The sequence below is a fragment of the Cupressus sempervirens genome, chromosome 11, assembly GCF_028749045.1.
Source record: "Cupressus sempervirens isolate cs-2001-9-10 chromosome 11, ASM2874904v1, whole genome shotgun sequence".
In the NCBI taxonomy this organism is placed as follows: domain Eukaryota; kingdom Viridiplantae; phylum Streptophyta; class Pinopsida; order Cupressales; family Cupressaceae; genus Cupressus; species Cupressus sempervirens.
The window spans coordinates 643,096,072-643,114,951 of NC_143128.1; the positions used below are offsets into that span (position 1 = coordinate 643,096,072).

Below are 18,880 nucleotides of genomic sequence, written 5' to 3' on the forward strand. Positions count from 1 at the left end.
AACAAAATGCCCACAAAGGAGTTGGGCGTTTTTCATGGCTCAACCACCAAGAAACATGCACAATGCCACATGTACATCCAATACCAAGAAAAGGGCGTCCATCCCTTGAATAGGCAATGACAGCTTGTCATAGAATCCGCCAAAAATAGCGGTCACAAGAGAAGTGTAAGGGAATCCGTCATACCAACCTATTTTTGGCATATTCTCTTACACACACCAACCACTCATTCTTGGGCGCCCAAATAGGCCTCATGTCATAAGATGCTCTTACACCTGTCATAGCTCATTCCTTAAATAGCTCTTACGCGTCATAGGAATCCGTCATAACCATTTCAGCCATGATCTCCTTCACACACTTCAAGATGCTGACACATGTAAGTGATCAACATGCCAACTAGACATGTACACTCACATTTACATATTATTTGCAAAAATACATTTTACAAAACAAATAATAATAAAAATAGGAATTATACAAAGTTGAGACACCTTATTCCTAACAATAAGATTGAATAAGGGGTAAAAATAAATAATAGAGAGAAAATCAAAGGGAGAAAAGTTCAGATTTTTAGATCACTTCTCAAAAGAAAATTGTTGATCATCTATATAAATTTTCAAACTTATTCACCTAATTTAACCATATTTACTACTTCAATTTTAATATAATGTAAACAAATTTAAAATGAAGAACCCTTAATATAAGAGAGATGAAATATCACAAAATAAACTCATCTCTTTACGTAGATTGCTTGAATCTAGTTTTAACAATTTATAAAAATCATTGTAAAGTCAAATGATCTTTAATCAGAGAATTAATTACGATCTTCCTCGCTAAAGTTGACTTCTTCCCATGTTGAATCTGATTCCAAGCATGGATTTTCCTCCAAAGCATTTCCAACATCAACATTCTCCAAGTCATTGACATCAATGGGAGGTCCAATCGTAGTGGGACATTCATTCCTTGCACCATCTTCTACCAAATTATTCCCTGGATTATGAGCAGTATTATTCATATTACTTATCTGAATAGGCTCCTCGCTAATATTGCTTTGGGAAATAATACTGTCTACATATTTCTTGATGTAACATTCACCTATGAATGATTCATCACCGATTATAGGATCCAAGTTCAAATCAGGTAACTCATGCCTTCTCTCTTTTGAAAATGGTGCACAAGTGTATTGAAATTCATTTTCCTTCAAGACTATATTCACTTCTGGACAACTCCCATTGTTTACATCAGTCACGTTTGCTGAAGTTCCAAAATCTCCGTGTTCAGGTGTACCTGGTTACAGGTAACGAAACAACTTAATATCAATATAAATTGATAAAACACAAATTAAAACAGTCAGGAAATTGGTACTGGGATGCTCAAAACCTAGAAAATGTGTTTGACTGGATTAAATAGAACATTTCTAATAGCCAACAATATTGGTCATAGTTAACATGTTTCGAATTCTATTTAATACCTTTTAGTGCAAAAGTGACATGAACCAAGGCCAGATATTTAAAAAAAACCAATTCCATAAGACAACATGAAAAGAGAACATATAATATGTCACCTGCATGACCCTTCTTTACACCCTCCATTTCAAGCCCCGCTCTGAGGCACCTGATTTCAGATTTTATTGAATTCAATTCCACCTCAATATTAGCCATTTTTGAGAGATAAACTTCTGCAGACATTTGAAAAGATCCTTTTCCAACGGGACCTTCCTTTTCTTCAGCAGCGTAGCAATCCTGAAAAACAAAAGATTCAATTCAATCTCTTTGGAGTGGGATGACAAGAAAGTAGAACAGACTTTCAAAAAGATCAATCAATATACTTTTATTATAATAAACACAAAAGCAACAACAATTGATTTACACAGATACGAGAAATAGCTATGAATTAATATAAAAATAAAAACAGGAATTTGGACATTTCATGATTACTACTACTAGACCAAGAATACTATTTATTAAAAGGAAGAACATGCAATGATTTATGGACCAGCTTATTGAAAATCATACTGCAACTGTTTTATTGGGAAAAATATAGATTCAAACTTCCTATAATTCTAAATGAGAAATAACTATGAATTAATATTGAAATAAAAACAGGAATTTGGACACTTCATGATTACTACTACCAGACTAAGAATGTTATTTATAAAAAGGAAGAACATGCAATGGTTTATGGACCAGCTTATTGAAAATCATACTGGCAACTGTTTTATTGGGAAAAATATAGATTCAAACTTCCTATTATTCTAAATTAAATTCCTTTCATTCATAATTATCAATAAGCAAATGCCAAATGCAATAGAACAATCTTAAACTATTTCAACTATCCTTATCAAATAGCTACTATAGCCTAGAAAGTATAATTAATAAAAGCTTAGGGATAAGTTGAATTAAACCTTTTGAGTTTTCCTCGAATTGGCAGCAACCAGTTGTTTATCAGCCATGAATGCAGCTACATCTGTTGATTTTGAAACACCCATACTTTTCAGAAGACATTGAGATACATTGCAGATGACAGACTGGAGAACTTGAAGGTCAGATTCGCTCAGATTGTCTGACAATGATGAATTACCGAGCAGCAACACTGATAAATTATGCATGGATTCAACAGCCTTGTGACATGATTTAGGGTCCCGAGTAGCTTGTGAATGGGAATCGACACCACTGCCAACAGGAATTTGAAGACATTCATCGGATGCTTTCTGAGCTACACCCGAAGTTGCACATTGAAGAGTCGGTATTTCTTCCATGTCTTTAAATTCTTTCATATACTGAGCTTCAGATTTATCTGTGGCTGACGACGAAGAATACTTAGATGAATCTGAAATCGATGAGGAATAAACTTCAGAGGAATGTAAGGCTGATGAACTTTCGGAGGCTTTAAAATTGGACATAATTGAGCTATCCGTCCACATGCCTGCAGCATGATGCACAAAATGTATAGAACTTCAGATAAAAGTGTCCTCAAGCTTTGCACACAAAAACTGACTCTAACAAAATTATCTCCTTAAATTGTCTGTAGTTTCAGCCCAAAATTAAACGAAATTGAATATTCTTACCTCACAATTCAAACAAATTGATATAGAATCTAAAATGCTCTGTTTCAAAAGTTGTGCTAGAATTTTTGTTCGCTGAGCTAAAGTACCATCCCTTTGTGCTTGTTTAGATAATAATATAGGTATTTTGAGGAGACTTGAGCACTATATGAAATAGCTAGGGTTTAAAGGGTGGACCCTTTGAAGTTTGGAGAGAATTTTGTACCTCCTCTGGGATGCTCTTACAGCCAGATAATTCCCAGCTCTTAAACCCCTCCGGACCAAGGAAAAGAAATTTTGATTCGAGACTGGATAGAACTATCAGTATTCAATTCAGAAACCTAATTTAAATTACTTGAATGCGTCGAAATTGATCCCGCCTCCATTATCACTTAAGTTTCATTATCTCAAATCAGGGAAAATTGCATTATCATATATACCTGAATGCATCGAAATTGTTCCCCCTTCCATTATCACTTAAATTGCATTATCTCAAATTAAGAAAATTTGCATTATCTCATATACTTGAATGCACTGAAATTAATCCCGCTTCCATTATAACTTAAATTGCATTGAAAACTGCGACACGGAATACATCCAGCATATTCCTCACTTAAATTGCATTATCTCAAAATAGGAAAAAGTGATTTTAGCCCAGGGATCTAGATTCGCAACAAATCCTGCGGTACCAATTATGGATTGTTTAAAACTTTTGTACTCAATTTTACTTTGCGAATCGTAGATTCTTCAAAACTCTTGTATTTAATTTAGCTGGAAGATGTAAACTTAACATTATGGGGTGCAGCAGCTTGAAATATTTCAAAAGTAATATTGGGCTCCTCAGATTCAAGCAGAATGCAATTCCTAGTTTTGTAAAATGACATTGTTCCTAATGTTTTATGGCAAATGAGGACAAGGAAAGAGTCCTTACCCGTTATAGGTCGCTGGCCCCAAATGCATTTTTGTTGATTCTGGGGTTTGAACTGTACACCATTACTCCTCTTCTTCATAGGCCAATTTCTTGCAAAATGGCCAAGCTCGCCACAGTTTCTATTTCGAATTTGGCTGCTCTTTGTATAATTGTCCTGTGAAACCACCCTGCCCTTTGCCGATTTATAAGACTCCATTTCCGACTTGCGAAAACAAAAATGTAAAGTTCACGATTTCGCTCAAGAACATAAAAGATTGTGAATTTGTATTCTCAACAAATAAGACAACAAAGTTGGACAATTGCGGGCATATTTGTCGCTGCGAGCGTGGTTATTTATACGAATATTTGCAAAATAAGGTTGCAGAGTCGGCCCCGTAAGGGAAATGGGGGCGTCGGCCCGCATATTTTAAATTGATAATTTTTAAAATAATCGTATGGATTGTGAGATTAATCTTTCTTTCTTTTTTCTTTTAACTAAAAGAGGGGTAAATTTTTTATTGAATATCAAAGAGAACAAAGCAACACAATAAACAAATAGAACTACAAAACTTTATCTTTATTCACAAGATGATCTAGCATCTGAGAAAAATCAAGGGGAAGCATCCTATGATCAATAATGTTCCAATTCGACCCATGCTAGGAAGCCCATTTAGCCAAATAATCAACCACACCGTTCCACTCACGAGGGATATGCATAAAATAAATAGAATCCAGAGAATTGCATAACTGAGTGATCTACATAATAACTAGAGCCAAATGCCAATCCACATGCACAAGGTTCCTTCTATTCAATAAATTCACAATCACTTGTGAGTCGATCTCACAGATATTTCTTCTCCAACCACATTGATAGCACTGCTCCATTGCAACCAAGACTGTCAGGGCTTCCATGAGGTTATCGGTATGGTAACCCTTGTATATAGAAAACAGAAATTGAATATCACCAAAACTGTCACGCCCAACTCCCCTAATACCAACCGACCAGGATTTCCCTGAGAAGAGCCACCAATTTTTTTATTAAGACAAGAAGAGAAACTAAAGGGAGAGCTCAACAAAGAGCTTCTATCCCAATTAGCAAGGTCATCAAAATCATGAGATAATTCAGGGAGTAATTGCCCCCTATCAAGAACATTCCAATCTTACACATGATCAAAAGCCCATTTAGCCAAGCAATCCACAACTCCATTCCATCCCGAGGGATAAAAGTAAAATAAATAGAGTTCGACAAAAGAGAAGAGGTTGATTAACAACTAAAGCTAGAGCCAACTAATATCCGCAAGCACCTACAAAGTAAGCAAGTTCACCACCACTAGGGAGTCAAACTCATAAATAATCCTACGCCATCCCCTCAAACAACATTGTTCTGCGGCATGTAAAATGGACAGTGCCTCCATAAGACTAATCTAATTTAAACTAGCATTTGTATTTAAAAGGTGCAATAATAGTATGTCAATAAAGAGATATAAAATTTTCATTCTATTGTTCTTATTTTTTTTAAGATTAACAAAAGATAGAACAATTACATGCAAATATAACCAATATCAAAAAATAATGTGGTTCACAAAGATTTAATGTGGTTCACAAGAAGAGAACACAAGACACAAAGATTTAATGTGGTTCACCCAATCCCTAAGCTACGTCCACCAAACAACGAGCCCAATCTTATTATTATTTAGTGATTACAATCCACAATCCCTTAAAGCTCAATACCACCGCAAGTAGAAGCTACAATCTCATCATACATTATGAAATCCTTAACCCTAAGCAATTTTATACAAGTTGTTGCAGCTTACAAAATTAGGGCTAGAATAAGTCGTCCAATAGAAAATTAGCAGTTGACGCTCTTTACAATAGTAAGACTAGTTTTAGCTTCAGGGGGTCTTGCCCCCAAAAACCCTTGCGAGGGTGTTTCCCCTTGACCCCACCTTGTACTATGACAAAGAGCGCACTTGAGGCACTACCCCACAGCCTCGCAAGGGGCGCTGCCTCTTGACCTTGTAGAAATAATATAGAGTAAACCATGCCAAACAAACTTCTGAGTTTGATTAGTCTCCACATCACAACAATCTCTGACATTGAGACTGATCAAACTCCACAAAAATAACCTCCCACTTGGAGACTGGTCATAGCATTGCTAAACCTGTAGCTCCCATTGGAATATCAAACAACCTTGGACTTTTTTGTTCTTTTATTATGTCCAGTCTAGAAGACCAACTGAAGCAGAGGAGTTCAACTTCTCCCTTATGATTGCCTTTGTAAACATATATGTTGGATTATCATCTATATGTATCTTCTCCAACTTTAACTGTCCATCATCCAAAACTGACGGAATGAAATGGTACTGCAAATGTATGTGTTTTGTCTTTGAATGTAGAGCATAAATCTTCACAAGATGAATGACACTTTGGCTATCTGTGAACAAATAATTTTTCCTCTATAGGTGTCCCAATTATTCCATAAAGAATTGAAGCCATATCATCTCCTTGGCTGCCTTTGTAGTAGCAACATACTTTACCTTTGTAGTGGATAAAACATTCACCTTTTGTAACCGAAAAACCCAACTCATTGTTTCCCCACCAACAGTAAATACAAAATACGTAGTACTCTGCTTGGTATCAATATCTCCTATCAAATCTAAGTCAGCATAGCCATGTAAATAAGTAGTAGAGCCTTAAAAATGTAAACACTTACTAGGTGTTCCTCTCAAATATCTGAGAATCCATTCGACTGCAGTCTAATGAGAATCCATTGGACATTCACAGAAGATAACGAACTCATAACAATATTAAACTCATTTAAATGATCTACAAAAAATCCACCTTCTAGGAAAATGCACCAAGTTGTGTTGCCATAAAGATGACACTTTTCTTTCCTTCAAAATTTCCAATGGCATGCACGCACTATAGCATGTGTGCGCTATAGTGCGCACATGCTATGGCTTGGGCATAGGCTTGTTGAGCCTAGGCCATAGTGCGTACATGCTATAGCATGTACACGTTATGAGAAAATAGATTTCTCAATAGCGCATGCGTGCTATAGCATGTATGCGCTATTTGAAATCACATACAACAATAGAAACCCCTACTCTCTCTCTCCCCTCTCTCTCCCTCCACCCTTTCTCTCAATTTCTCCCTCCCTCTCTCCCTACCCCATCCTCTCTCTCTGCATCCTATCCTGTACTCTTTCCCTCTCTCTCTCTCTCTCAATTTCTCTCTCTCCCTCTCTCCCTCCCTCCCTCCCTCTATCATCCACTACTCTATGTCCCCCCCCCCTCTCTCTTTATATACATCCTATCCCACATACTCTTTGAACCCCCATACCTCTCCCTCTCTCTCTCACCCTCCCTCTCTCCCTCCCTCTATGATCCACTACTCTATGTCACCTCCCTCGCTCCCTCCCCCCCATTCCCTCTCTCTCTCTCTCTCTCTCTCCCTTCCTCCTTCCCTCCCTCCCTCCCTCTCCATTCCCCTCTCTATATTTCTCCCTCTCTCTCTCTCTCTCTTCATTTCTCCCTCCCTCTCTCCCCACTTCATCCTCTCTCTCTCTCTCTCTCTCTCTCTCTCTCTCTCTCTCTCTCTCTCTCTCTCCCCCATCCCCATCCTCTCTCTCTTTCTTTGCATCCTATCTCATACTCTTTCCCTCATTCCCCCCTCTCTCACTCTTTCCCATCCCCTACCCTTTCTCTCACAAAAACGCACTCGCATCCCCCCCCTCTCTCCCACTCCCTCTCCCACCACCTACTCTCTCTCTCTCTCTCTCTCCCATCCTCTACTCTCTCCTCTCCCATCCTCTACTCTATCTCTCTTAAACACACTCCCATCCCCCATCTCTCTCACTCTCTCCCCCCCATCCCCTACTCTCTCTCTCTCTCTCTTGGGCTACTCTCTCTCTCTCTCTCTCCTCTCCCATCCCCTACTCTCTCTCTTTCACACACACTCCCATCCTCCCCTCCTCTCTCTCTCTCTCTCGCTACTTTCTCTCCTCTCCCATCTCCTACTCTCTCCTTCACACACACACACTCCCATCCCCCCCCCCACACTCTCTCTCTCTCTCTCTCCCATCTCCCATCCCCTAATCTCTCTCCCTCTCACTCCCCCTCCCTCCCTCCCTCCCTCTCTCTCTCCCTCCCTCTCCCTCTCCCACTCCCTCTCCCATTCCCTACTCTATCTCTCTCTCTCTCTCTCTCTCTCATCCCCTACTCTCTCTCATTCTCCCACCCCTACTCTCTCTCACTCTCTCTCCCATCCTCTACTCTCTCTCTCCTCTCCCATCCCCTACTCTCTCTCCCTCTCTCTCTCTCACACACTCCCATCCCCCCTCTCTCTCTGTCCCTCCCTCCCTCCCTCTCTCCCTCCCTCTCTCTCTTGCTCTCCCTCTCCCACTCCCTCTCCCATTGCCTACTCTATCTCTCTCTCCCTCTCTCTCTCCCATCCCCTACTCTCTTTCATTCTCCCACCCCCTACTCATTACGCTCTCTCCCATCCCCTACTCTCTCTCTCTCCTCTCCATCCCCTACTCTCTCTCTCTCTCTCTCTCTCTCTCTCTCTCCCCCTCCTCTCCCTCTCCCACTGCCTACTCTATCTCTTCCATCCCCTACTCTTTGTCTCTCTCACGGGTTACTCTCTCTCTCTCTCTCTCTCACACACACACACACACACACACACTCCCATCCCCCCTCTCTTTGTCTGTCTATCTCTCTCTCCATATCCCTCTCCCACTCCCTCTCCCACCACCTACTCTCTCTCTCTCTCACTCTTTCTATCTCCCATCCCCTACTCTCTCTCTCTCTCTCTCTCTCTCTCTCTCTCTCCCATCCCCTATTCTCTCTCTCCCACCCCCTATTCTCTCTCTCTCTCTCTCACACACACTCCCATCCCCCTGCTCTCTCTCCCTCTCCCTCTCTCTCTATCTCACTCTCCCTCTCCCACTGCCTCTCCCACCACCTACTCTCTCTCTCACACTCACTCACACACTCTCTATCTGCCATCCCCTACTCTCTCTCTCAAGCCACTCTCTCTCTCTCTCTCTCTCACACACACACACACACACACACACACACACACACACACCCATCCTCCCCCCCTCTCTCTCTCACTCTCCCACTCCCTCTGCCACTGCCTACTCTCCCTCTCACTCTCTCCCCATCCCCTACTCTCTCTCATTCTTCCATCCCTTACTCTTTGTCCCATCCCCTACTCTCTCTCCCACCCCCTACTCTCTCTCTCTCTCTCTCCCATCCCCTCCCCCCTCTCTCTCTCCCACTGCCTACTCTCTCTTTCTCATCCCCTACTCTCTCTCTCTCTCCCATCCCCTATACTCTCTCTCTATCTCTCTCTCTCCCACCCACTACTCTCTATCTCTCTCTCTCTCCCCTCTCCCTCTCTCTCCCATCCTCTACTCTCTCTCTCTCCCATCCCCTACTCTATCTCTCTCTACCACCCCCTACTCTCTCTCTCTCTCTCACACATTCTTTCTCTCCCATCCCCTACTCTCTCTCATACACACAACCATATATATCTCTCTCTCACCCCCTAGTCTCTCTCTCCCTCTCTCCCTACTGTCTCTCTCACTCCCTCTCTCTTCTCTCCCATCCCCTACTCTCTCTCTATCTCTTCCTCTTTATCTCTCTCTCTCTCTCTCTCACACACACACACACACACACACACACACACACACACACACACACACACACACCATCCCCTTCTCTCTCTCTCTCTCTCATCCCCTACACACTCTCCCTCTCCCACACTCCCATCCCCTACTCTCTCTCTCTCTCTCTCTCTCTCTCTCTCTTTCCATCCCTCTCTCCCTATCCCACCTTCTTCGATCACCTACTCTCTCTCTCTCTCTCTCACACACACAAACACACACACACACATGCACACTCCCATCCCCCTGCTCTCTATCTATCTTGCTCTCCCTCTCCCACTCCCTCTCCCATCACCTACTCCCTCTCTCCCTCTCTCCCTCTCACACACACTCCCATCCCCTACTCCCTCTCTCACTCTCTCTCTACCATCCCCTACTCTCTCTCTCTCTCTCTCTCTCTCTCTCTCTCTCTCTCTCTCTCTCTCCCTCCCATCCCCTACTCTCTCTCTCACACACTCCCATCCCCTCCCTCTTTCTCTCACTCTCCCACTCCCTCTCCTACTGCCTACTCTCTCTCTCACTCTCTCTCCCCCATCCCCTACTCTCTCTCTCTCACTCTCTCTCCCATCCCCTCTCTCTCTCCCACTCTCTCGCTCCCACTCCCTCTCCCACTGCCTACTCTCTCTCATCCCCCACTCTCTCTCCCACCCCCTACTCTCTACTCTCTCTCTCCCCCCTCTCTCTCTCCCTCCCCCCCATCCCCCACTCTCACTCTCTCTCCCATCCCCTACTCTATCTCTCTCTACCACCCCCTTCTCTCTCTCTCTCTCTCAGCCCCTACTCTCTCTCTCCCTCTCTCCCTACTCTCTCTCACACCCTCCCCTCTCTCTCTTCTCTCCCATCCCCTACTCTCTCTCTCTCTCTCTCTCACACACACACACACACACACACTCACAAACACACACACACACAACCATCCCCTTCTCTCTTTCTCTCTCCCCCATCCCCTACTATCTCTCTCACACACACTCCCATCCTTTGATCCCCTACTCTCTCTCTCCCTATCCCACCTCCTACTCTCTCCCCATCTTCTAATCTCTCCCATTCTCTACCCTCTCTACCTCTCTCCTTCCCTCTCTATTAAAACTTAGGCTTCAAGAGTGTGTGTGCACTAAAGTGCGTACATGCTATTAAGGCCTAAATTTAAAAAAGCTTTAAATAACATGTACGCACTATTTAAAGCTTTGGATTCTACCAAGCCTAAGGCTTGGTTTTGCCTTGGGGATCCAACCCAAAGGTTTGGAGTCTCTAAACTGGTTTGAGACGTGTTTTGCTGCAAACATACAAAAAATGATTGATTTTTCTTGTGTGCTCTCCTTCAGGTTTTGTTGTGGTTGAGCATTGATAAAATCAAGTTACATGACATTGTAGGTCTCTGTGTTAGCTATATAACCATATAATTTATTTTTTATTCGAACTATTTCAAGCCTTTCAACTATAATTTCTTTTGAATGTATGTCCATTTTCTGTCAAAAATCAATGTGTACTAATTGGGCTATAGATTTTAGGTCATTCATCAAATTTTGCAACAACTTAGTTTTTTAGAAACTAGACCCCATTCTACACACTTTGAAAAAGAGTTTTGATTTTAGATTAATTTTCAATCATTTCTAGGGGGAGCAAATAGATATTTCACATTTTTGGGATGTGTCCAATTAAAAAATTTATAAAAAATAAAATACACTTTATAAAATTACCCGAACAATATGGGATAAACTACATAGTATTAGTTAACTTTTGACCAGAGTGATTAAAGAATTTCAAAAAAAAGTTAAAATTTTAGGGGGGCCACATTTTGTACTATGTTATTTTTTTTATGAATAAACAGTACCAGTTTCTATGACCCCCTTGTTTGAGGACCTTAAACTAAACAATTTTGAAAAAAAATTATTAGTTTAGAAACTAGATTCAAAGGACTACTACTTTTGTTTTTGTCATATCTTAAAATTTTGAGCGTAACTATCTTCAAATTCTTGTCAAAGTTCAAAAATTGCTGATTTCAAAAAAAAGGTGTCTGCTTATACCCCCCTTTTGGCACCACAACTTGGTGCACTTACCCTTTTGCCATCTTCATATTAAATAAATGCTTCATGAGAAATACCTTATTTGAAGTGGAGGGTTTTCATATAGTTTTGTTGGACTTTGCATCAACTCTTCTGTCATCTTCTCTTTTGTAGTGTTAATTATCACTGATGGTGCCAAGCATAATCAAATACTTCCAAGTGCCCCTTTCTATCTAAAAGCTCCTGGTCCTCATCTGTTAGACCTTCCTGTAGAGGATAGCTAAAAAAAGTAATGTCGGTCTGGCTTGTAAGAAAAAATGACGACAACCTAGCTCTGATACCACTTGTTAGGATTAACCATAGACATAAATAATGATTACATGCAAATATAACCAATATCATAATATAATAAATCACACAAAAGAGAATACAAGACACAAAGATTTAACATGGTTCATCCAATCCCTAAGCTACATTCACCAAACAACGAATCCAATATTATTATTATCTAGCGATTACAATCTGCAATCCCTTATAGCTTAACACCATCGCAAGAAGCTACAATCTCATTATACATTTTGAAATCCATAACCCTAAGCCATTTTATAAAAGCTTTTTTTTCTTACAAAATTAAGGCTAGAATAAGTCGCCCAATAGAAAAATGTCAGCCAACACTATTTACAATAGTAGGGTCATTTTTAGCTTCAGGGACGCTGCCCCAGGACCTCGTAAGGGGCACTACCCCTTGACCATTGCCCCCAAACCCCTGTAGAAATAATTTGGGTGCAAATCATGCCAAACAAACCTCTCAATCTAATTAGGCTCCACATCGCTACAAGTTTTCACTTCTTATTTTGTATCTCCTAAAGGATTTTTTCATTTTTTTCTTTCTTTATTCTTATTCGCCTTAGTTTTGCTACTTCCCCTTCTTTTTTTGTCACATCTTTTCTTTGTTCATCTTCTTTTTCCCCTTATCTTAGGTTTCCTTGGTCTTCTCTTTTGTCTCCTCTTTCACCACCTTCTCCTTACACTTACTCTCTTTTTTCTCCTCTTCATCACCTTCTCCTTATGTTTACTCTATATTTTCTTCATCTCCTCCTACTTTTCCCCTCTCTCTTTCTCCTTGTCATGCTTTCTATTTTGTGTCTTCTACTTCATCTTCTCATTGTCTCCCTCCTCTTGCTTCATCTTCTCATTCTCCTCTTCTTTATTCTCCTTCTCCTTCTCCTTCCCCTTCTCTATTTTCTCATTCTTCCTTTTTTTCACAATTTCCTAATTGATAATTATTTTAAAATTAAATAAAGTATAATATTGTATGAGATAATTTTTTTAAATTATAAGAAATATAGAACTACCCTATATTTTCCTATACCCAGAAATTTAAAAATATTTACCTAATCTTGAAAAATATTTTACATATAGGTAAGAGCCTACAACACAATGATAACTTGTGAGCCTCTCATTTGGAAGGTCTTGAGTTCAAGTTTATTTGAGCTTAACACATAATAATAATAATTAATTTTAACAAATAATAAAAAATAATTTAGACTTCCTAAAAATAATAGATTCTATTTTTAATTCAGATATAATATATGATATTTATTTAAAAAATTAAGTTATGTTAATCCATTCATTCTTATAAGACAAATAGATTAAATAAATTAAAACTAAAATATAGTTGTTGAAACATGTAGCTTCAGTTAAGACAATATCTCTAATCGTATGAGTATATATATGTATATGATTTGAATACTGATATGTATATATGCACAAATATAATTTGTTTTATTCATGATGATCACAGTATATAGAACTAATTGTGTATATACATTTTTTGTTTAAATATCTAAAATTGATTTCAGTAATGATTGCATTCCATTATGATCATTATCAATTTACATCGGGCTTTGTTAAGTCTCAAAAAAAATAGTTTTGTTATAACTAATCAATGGGTGTGACCATACCACCTATCAGACATATTAGTGAATGGTCATGCCTCCATTTGGAGCCATACCCATTCACCCATATACTCGACCACCCTTGTATATATGTTGTTGCCGGCTAATATTGCAAGTATCAAAATTCATTAATGCGAGCAGATTAGAGGTAATAAAGATATCAAGTTTGAAGAAACTTTTATCACATCTTTACATTGTTATTACACATATTTGGGAGCACACCAGGTCCTTCATTAGCAGAGATTGAACTTGAAATAAAAAACCATACATTCATTAGCACTATCATAGAAATCTGCATTAAACTTTACATGCTATTAGAGCGAGGCTAAGGAGAGATCACATTAAGTTTATAAGGATAAGATTTCACTTTAAATTTATAATCCATTCTCTCTACAAAGATGACAAATGTATTGAGATTCAAACATCATCTTGCAAGTGCTGATAACTTTGAATCCAAGAAAATTCATATAATGATGTTATTGAAAGAAAACAAATTGAAATATTTTGTAAGAGAGGATAAAGAGGAACCTAAAGATGACCATGAGAAATCGGTATGGATCGAGAATAATGAAAAAGTCATGAAGATAATTGTGGATGTTGTTCGAGACCACATAGTACCTATTGTGGTGAAACATACAACAACATATCTATGTTTCAAGTTCTTGAAAATGCATTCATAATCAATAATACTGGCAGAAAACTTGCTCTTAAAATTCAAATGAATAATGTCAGCATGAATAAAGGAGAAACCATAAATGCCTTCTTCATGAGAATCACATATTTGAGAGATCAATTATTTGCACTTGGTTATGAAATTGACAATCAGGAATTATCCTTAATAGCATTAGGCAGACTTCCAAACTCCTGGAAATATTTTGTACAAGGAATAAATGCTAGGTCTAAAATCCCAAAACTAGATCGTTTAAGATAGGATTGTCTTCAAGAAGAATCAAGATTAATGATTAAGGGAAAACACAAAACCTTATACGAATACATTCAAGTTCTTAACAAAAACTCTCATAAGAAGGGAAAGAAGAAGAACAACAAAAGGAAAAGAAACCTTAATGGAAAAGGACAATCTAAATAGAAGAAAGACTTGTCCAAGATTCAATGTTTTAGGTGTGATCTATATGGACATTATGCAATAAATTTTCTTGATTGATCTAAACTCTGATAAATCAAACAAAGGACATGAATCTGATAAATATGCCTTCTATTCAAGTTTGTCCAGCCAGATTTCAACCAAATCTAATACTTGGATAGTTGACAACTAATCTTCAAGACACATCATTGGATATCAAGATAACCTAGAAAACATGCAAATAGAAACAACTGAAGAAGTTACAATTGGTGATAATTCTGCATATTTCATAAAAGGAATTGTGACCTGCACCATAAAATTGAAATATGGAAGTTCTATTCAACTTTTTGGAGTTCTTTATGTACTAGGTATTAAAAGGAATTTAATATCTATATCCACACTTGAAGATGATGGTTATTGAATTTCTTTCATGGAAGGTAAAGTACTAGCTTGGCCTAAGAATTCAACCATAAAGAATGCTATAACAATAGGATTACAACAAAGACTTTTATATGAGCTATGCACTAAGACAAACCTTGCACTTGTACATGAGACCTCAGATTCAAATGAAATATGACACAGAAGATTAGGTCATATCAATTTTTTCCCCCTAACATCAATGGATAAGTTAGCAATTGGAATGCCTGAATTAAGCCATATTCATAATGAATCCTACAAAGGTTGTGCCTTAGGGATAAACACTAAAAAGTCATTTCCTCATAGTTTGAGAAAAACCAAAGATGTGTTGGATCTAGTACACTCTGATCTATGTGAAACCATGTCTTTACCGTATATAGGAGGGTTCTTCTAGTATGTGATATTTTTTGATGATTTTTCAAGGAAGACATGGATATAATTCGTTAAGTGTAAAGAACCTAAAGAGATTCTCTCTAACTTGAAATAATTCAAAACAATCATTGAGAACTCCTCTGGGAAGAACATTAAGGTTTTGAGAATAGATAATGAGAAAGAGTACACTTCTAAAATATTTAAAGAGTTCTGCAAACTTGTTGGAATTAAGAGGGAGTTCATAGTCCTCTACAATCCTTAAAAAAATGGAGTTGCTAAAAATAAGAAAAAAACTATTGTAGAAGTTGCTAGGGCTATGATTTTTGATCAAAACTTGAGTATGTCTTTCTAGGCTGAAGCATATAACACAACAATTTATATTGAGAATAGATGTCCTCACTCATATTTGGACAATAAGACCCCAAAAGAAGTATTTTTTGGAAAGAAACCTGACATTAGTCACCTAATGATATTTGGATGTCCTGTGTATGTTTATGTACCTAAGAAGAAGAGGAAAAATTTAGAACCTTCTAGAAGAAAAGGTATCCTTATTAGTTTTAGTGAAACAAAAAGGATACAGAGTCTACATACCTAGACATAAATAAATAGAACTATGCAACGATGTCATTTTTGAGGAGGAAATTTCTTTCAGAAGAGCAAAAACTTTTGATGAACTAGATACATTTGATGTATCCCAAGAAGAGGCTCCTACTCCTAAGATTTAGAGGGAGTACCCTGAAGAGACTTCAAATGAAAATGAGATTCTTCTTGAGACTCAATAAGAGATTCTTGATCATTCTAAAAAGTCACTTTGGGCAAAGAAAATTATATAGGAAGGAGATGACTTTGTAGCACCTTCAGGGACTTTTTGAGAAAGTAGGAGGCCTAGAAAATTGACATACAATAATTTCATGTGTGATTTTCCAAACCCTAAACCTTCAAGTACTTCTGATGCACTTAAACATCAATCTTGGAAAGATGCAATGGTGGAAGAATATCAGTCTATACTAAAAAATGATGTTTGGGACATAATTCCTAGACCTAAGGGAAAATCTTTTGTATCTTCAAAATGGCTCTTTAAAGTTACGTATGTTGCAGATGGCAGCATTGAAAAACATAAAGCTCATTTTGTGGCTAGAGGTATTTCTCAAAAGGAAGGAATCAACTTTGAAGAAAATTTTGCACCAATTTCTAGGTACACCTTTGTTAGAGTTGTAATAGCCATTGCAACAACCAAAGGTTGGAAAATCCATCAAATGGATGTAAGAACTGCTTTTCTTATTGAAAAAATCAAGAAAGAAGTATACCTGGAACAACCAAAAGGGTTTGTGACACATGATGTTGCCTCTTATTTTTGTAAATTGAAGAGAAATCTCTATGGACTCAAATAGGCTCCCTAAGCCTAGTTTGAAAGGATTGATAAATATCTTTTAAGTCTTTGATTCACCAAGAATATGGTTGATCAAAAACTTTACTTCAAGGTAACTAAAGGTGATATGCTAATTCTGATTCTTTATGTTGATGACCTTCTGATTACAAGGCAAAAAAACATCTTATTAATTAGTGTAAGAAAGATTTAGCTTTTGAATTTGAAATGAATGACTTAGGAATTCTTCATTAGTTTCTTGGATTGGAAGTACATTAGAAGTCTAGGAATATCTTTCTACATCAAAAGAAGAATACTATTGATATTTTGAAAAGATTTGGATTGTGATACTATCTACCTATGTCTACACCTTGGAAACCAACTTACACAAGCTAAAAGAAGAAAGAACCAAACCCAGACTAGTTGATCCTAATTTATATAGACAAATAATTAGGTCCCTGATGTATCTTGTAAATACTTGACTTAACATCTACTATGTTGTGAATTCATTGAGTTAGTTCATGTGTGAATGCTGTGAGATTCATATTTTTTCTTTGAGCATATATTAAGGTATCTCCAAGGTACTATTGGTTATGAACTTAAATATGAGAATACCATCTTGTAGTTACATGGATAAATTGATTCTGATTGCACTAGAAGTGCAAAAGATTAGAAAAGCACATCAGGATGTTGTTTTAGTTTAGGATCAACTATGATTTCTTAGATTTGCAAAAATAAAGCTTCTGTTGCTCAGAGTTCTACTGAAGCAGAGTATATTATAGTAGCAATGGAAGCTAGAGAAGCAGTGTGGCTTTAGAAGTTTCTTTCTAACTTGTTTGGTGAGCCTATGAAACCTACTACTATTTATTGTGATAACCAAAGTTGTACCTACTTATCTATGAATATGGTATTTCATGATAGATCCAAGCATATAGAAATTCTTTACCACTATGTAAGAGACATGGTGGAAAGAAGAGCTATTCAGTTGGAATATATCAATACAGGTGATCAAATAGTTGACATTCTTACCAAGACATTTCCTAAAGTGAAGGTTGATCATTTTAGAAAGAAACTTGGCTTGGTTAAAATGTAAGTTAATGAGATTGAGTCTCAAACATTTTATTTCTTTTAAATTTAATAAAGATGTTTATAGTGTAAACTCTTTTATCATATGTGTGACTCTATGACTCATGGGCCTACCCTATGTTCAGTATTAAAAGGAGACAATGTTTTATATTGAAATGTTGACTCTAATAATATAAGGCGGTGTCTTTAAATTATTAGATTACTATTGTGATGAATATCATGTGACTTGATATTCTTGAAAATCATAATAGTTAAAAAGAACATGTTGATGGATATCATGTGACTTGATATCTATCAAAGATCAATATGTTTAAACTCATGGTGGATATTATGTGACTTAATATCTATGGAGATGCCATGATCCTTTATGTTGGATATCATGAGACTTGATATCTGTGTACATACAAAATTGAAAGAATATCATGAGACTTGATTTTCTTAAAATAACTAGAGGATATTACTTCTTATAATGAGAAGAATTCATATGCACTTTTTCTTCCCTAGCTAAGAGGGACTATGAAAACATGTAGCTTCGGTTAAGACAATATCTCTGATCATATGCGAATATATGTATGTATGTGTGTGTGTGTGTGTGTGTGTGTGTGTGTGTGTGTGTGTGTGTGTGTGTGTATGATTTGAATACTAATATGTATATATGCATGAATATAATATGCATTATTCATGATGATCATAGTATATAGAACCGATTGTGCATATATATATTTGGTTTATATTTGAAATCAATCTCAGTAATGATCACATTCCATTCTAATCATTATCAATTTGCATTGAGCTTTGTTAAGTCTTGAAATAATTAGTTATGTTATAACTAATCAACGAGTGTGATCATACCACTGATTAGGCATACTGGTGTATGGTCATGTCTCCATTTGGAGACATGCCCATTCACTCATATACTTGACCACCCTTGTATATATGTTGTTGCCACCCGATATTGCAAGTATCAAAATTCATT

At 37.6% G+C, this 18,880-nt stretch overlaps 1 protein-coding gene across 1 annotated transcript; it reads right to left on the bottom strand.

The window, feature by feature from the left end:
* Positions 1 to 713: 713 nt before the first annotated feature.
* LOC149531396 (uncharacterized) lies at positions 714 to 4,400 on the bottom strand. Its single transcript, XM_089809346.1, has 4 exons — positions 3,973 to 4,400; positions 2,403 to 2,923; positions 1,563 to 1,740; positions 714 to 1,285 (listed from the first exon to the last, which is right to left on the bottom strand). The coding sequence occupies exons 1-4, from the start codon at positions 4,166 to 4,168 to the stop codon at positions 813 to 815; spliced, it is 1,368 nt and encodes a 455-aa protein (XP_089665472.1). The 5' UTR covers positions 4,169 to 4,400; the 3' UTR covers positions 714 to 812.
* Between the last annotated feature and the right edge of the window lie 14,480 nt (positions 4,401 to 18,880).

What these genes read in the sequence shown, in the direction of transcription:
- LOC149531396 (XM_089809346.1), bottom strand. Translation starts at nt 4,168, where the DNA reads ATGGAGTCTTATAAATCGGCAAAGGGCAGGGTGGTTTCACAGGACAAT. An exon ending in GGGCCAGCGACCTATAACGG is followed by an intron (nt 2,924 to 3,972) that starts GTAAGGACTCTT and finishes ATCATGCTGCAG; the next exon opens with GCATGTGGACGGATAGCTCA. An exon ending in TGTAAAGAAGGGTCATGCAG is followed by an intron (nt 1,286 to 1,562) that starts GTGACATATTAT and finishes ACCTGTAACCAG; the next exon opens with GTACACCTGAACACGGAGAT.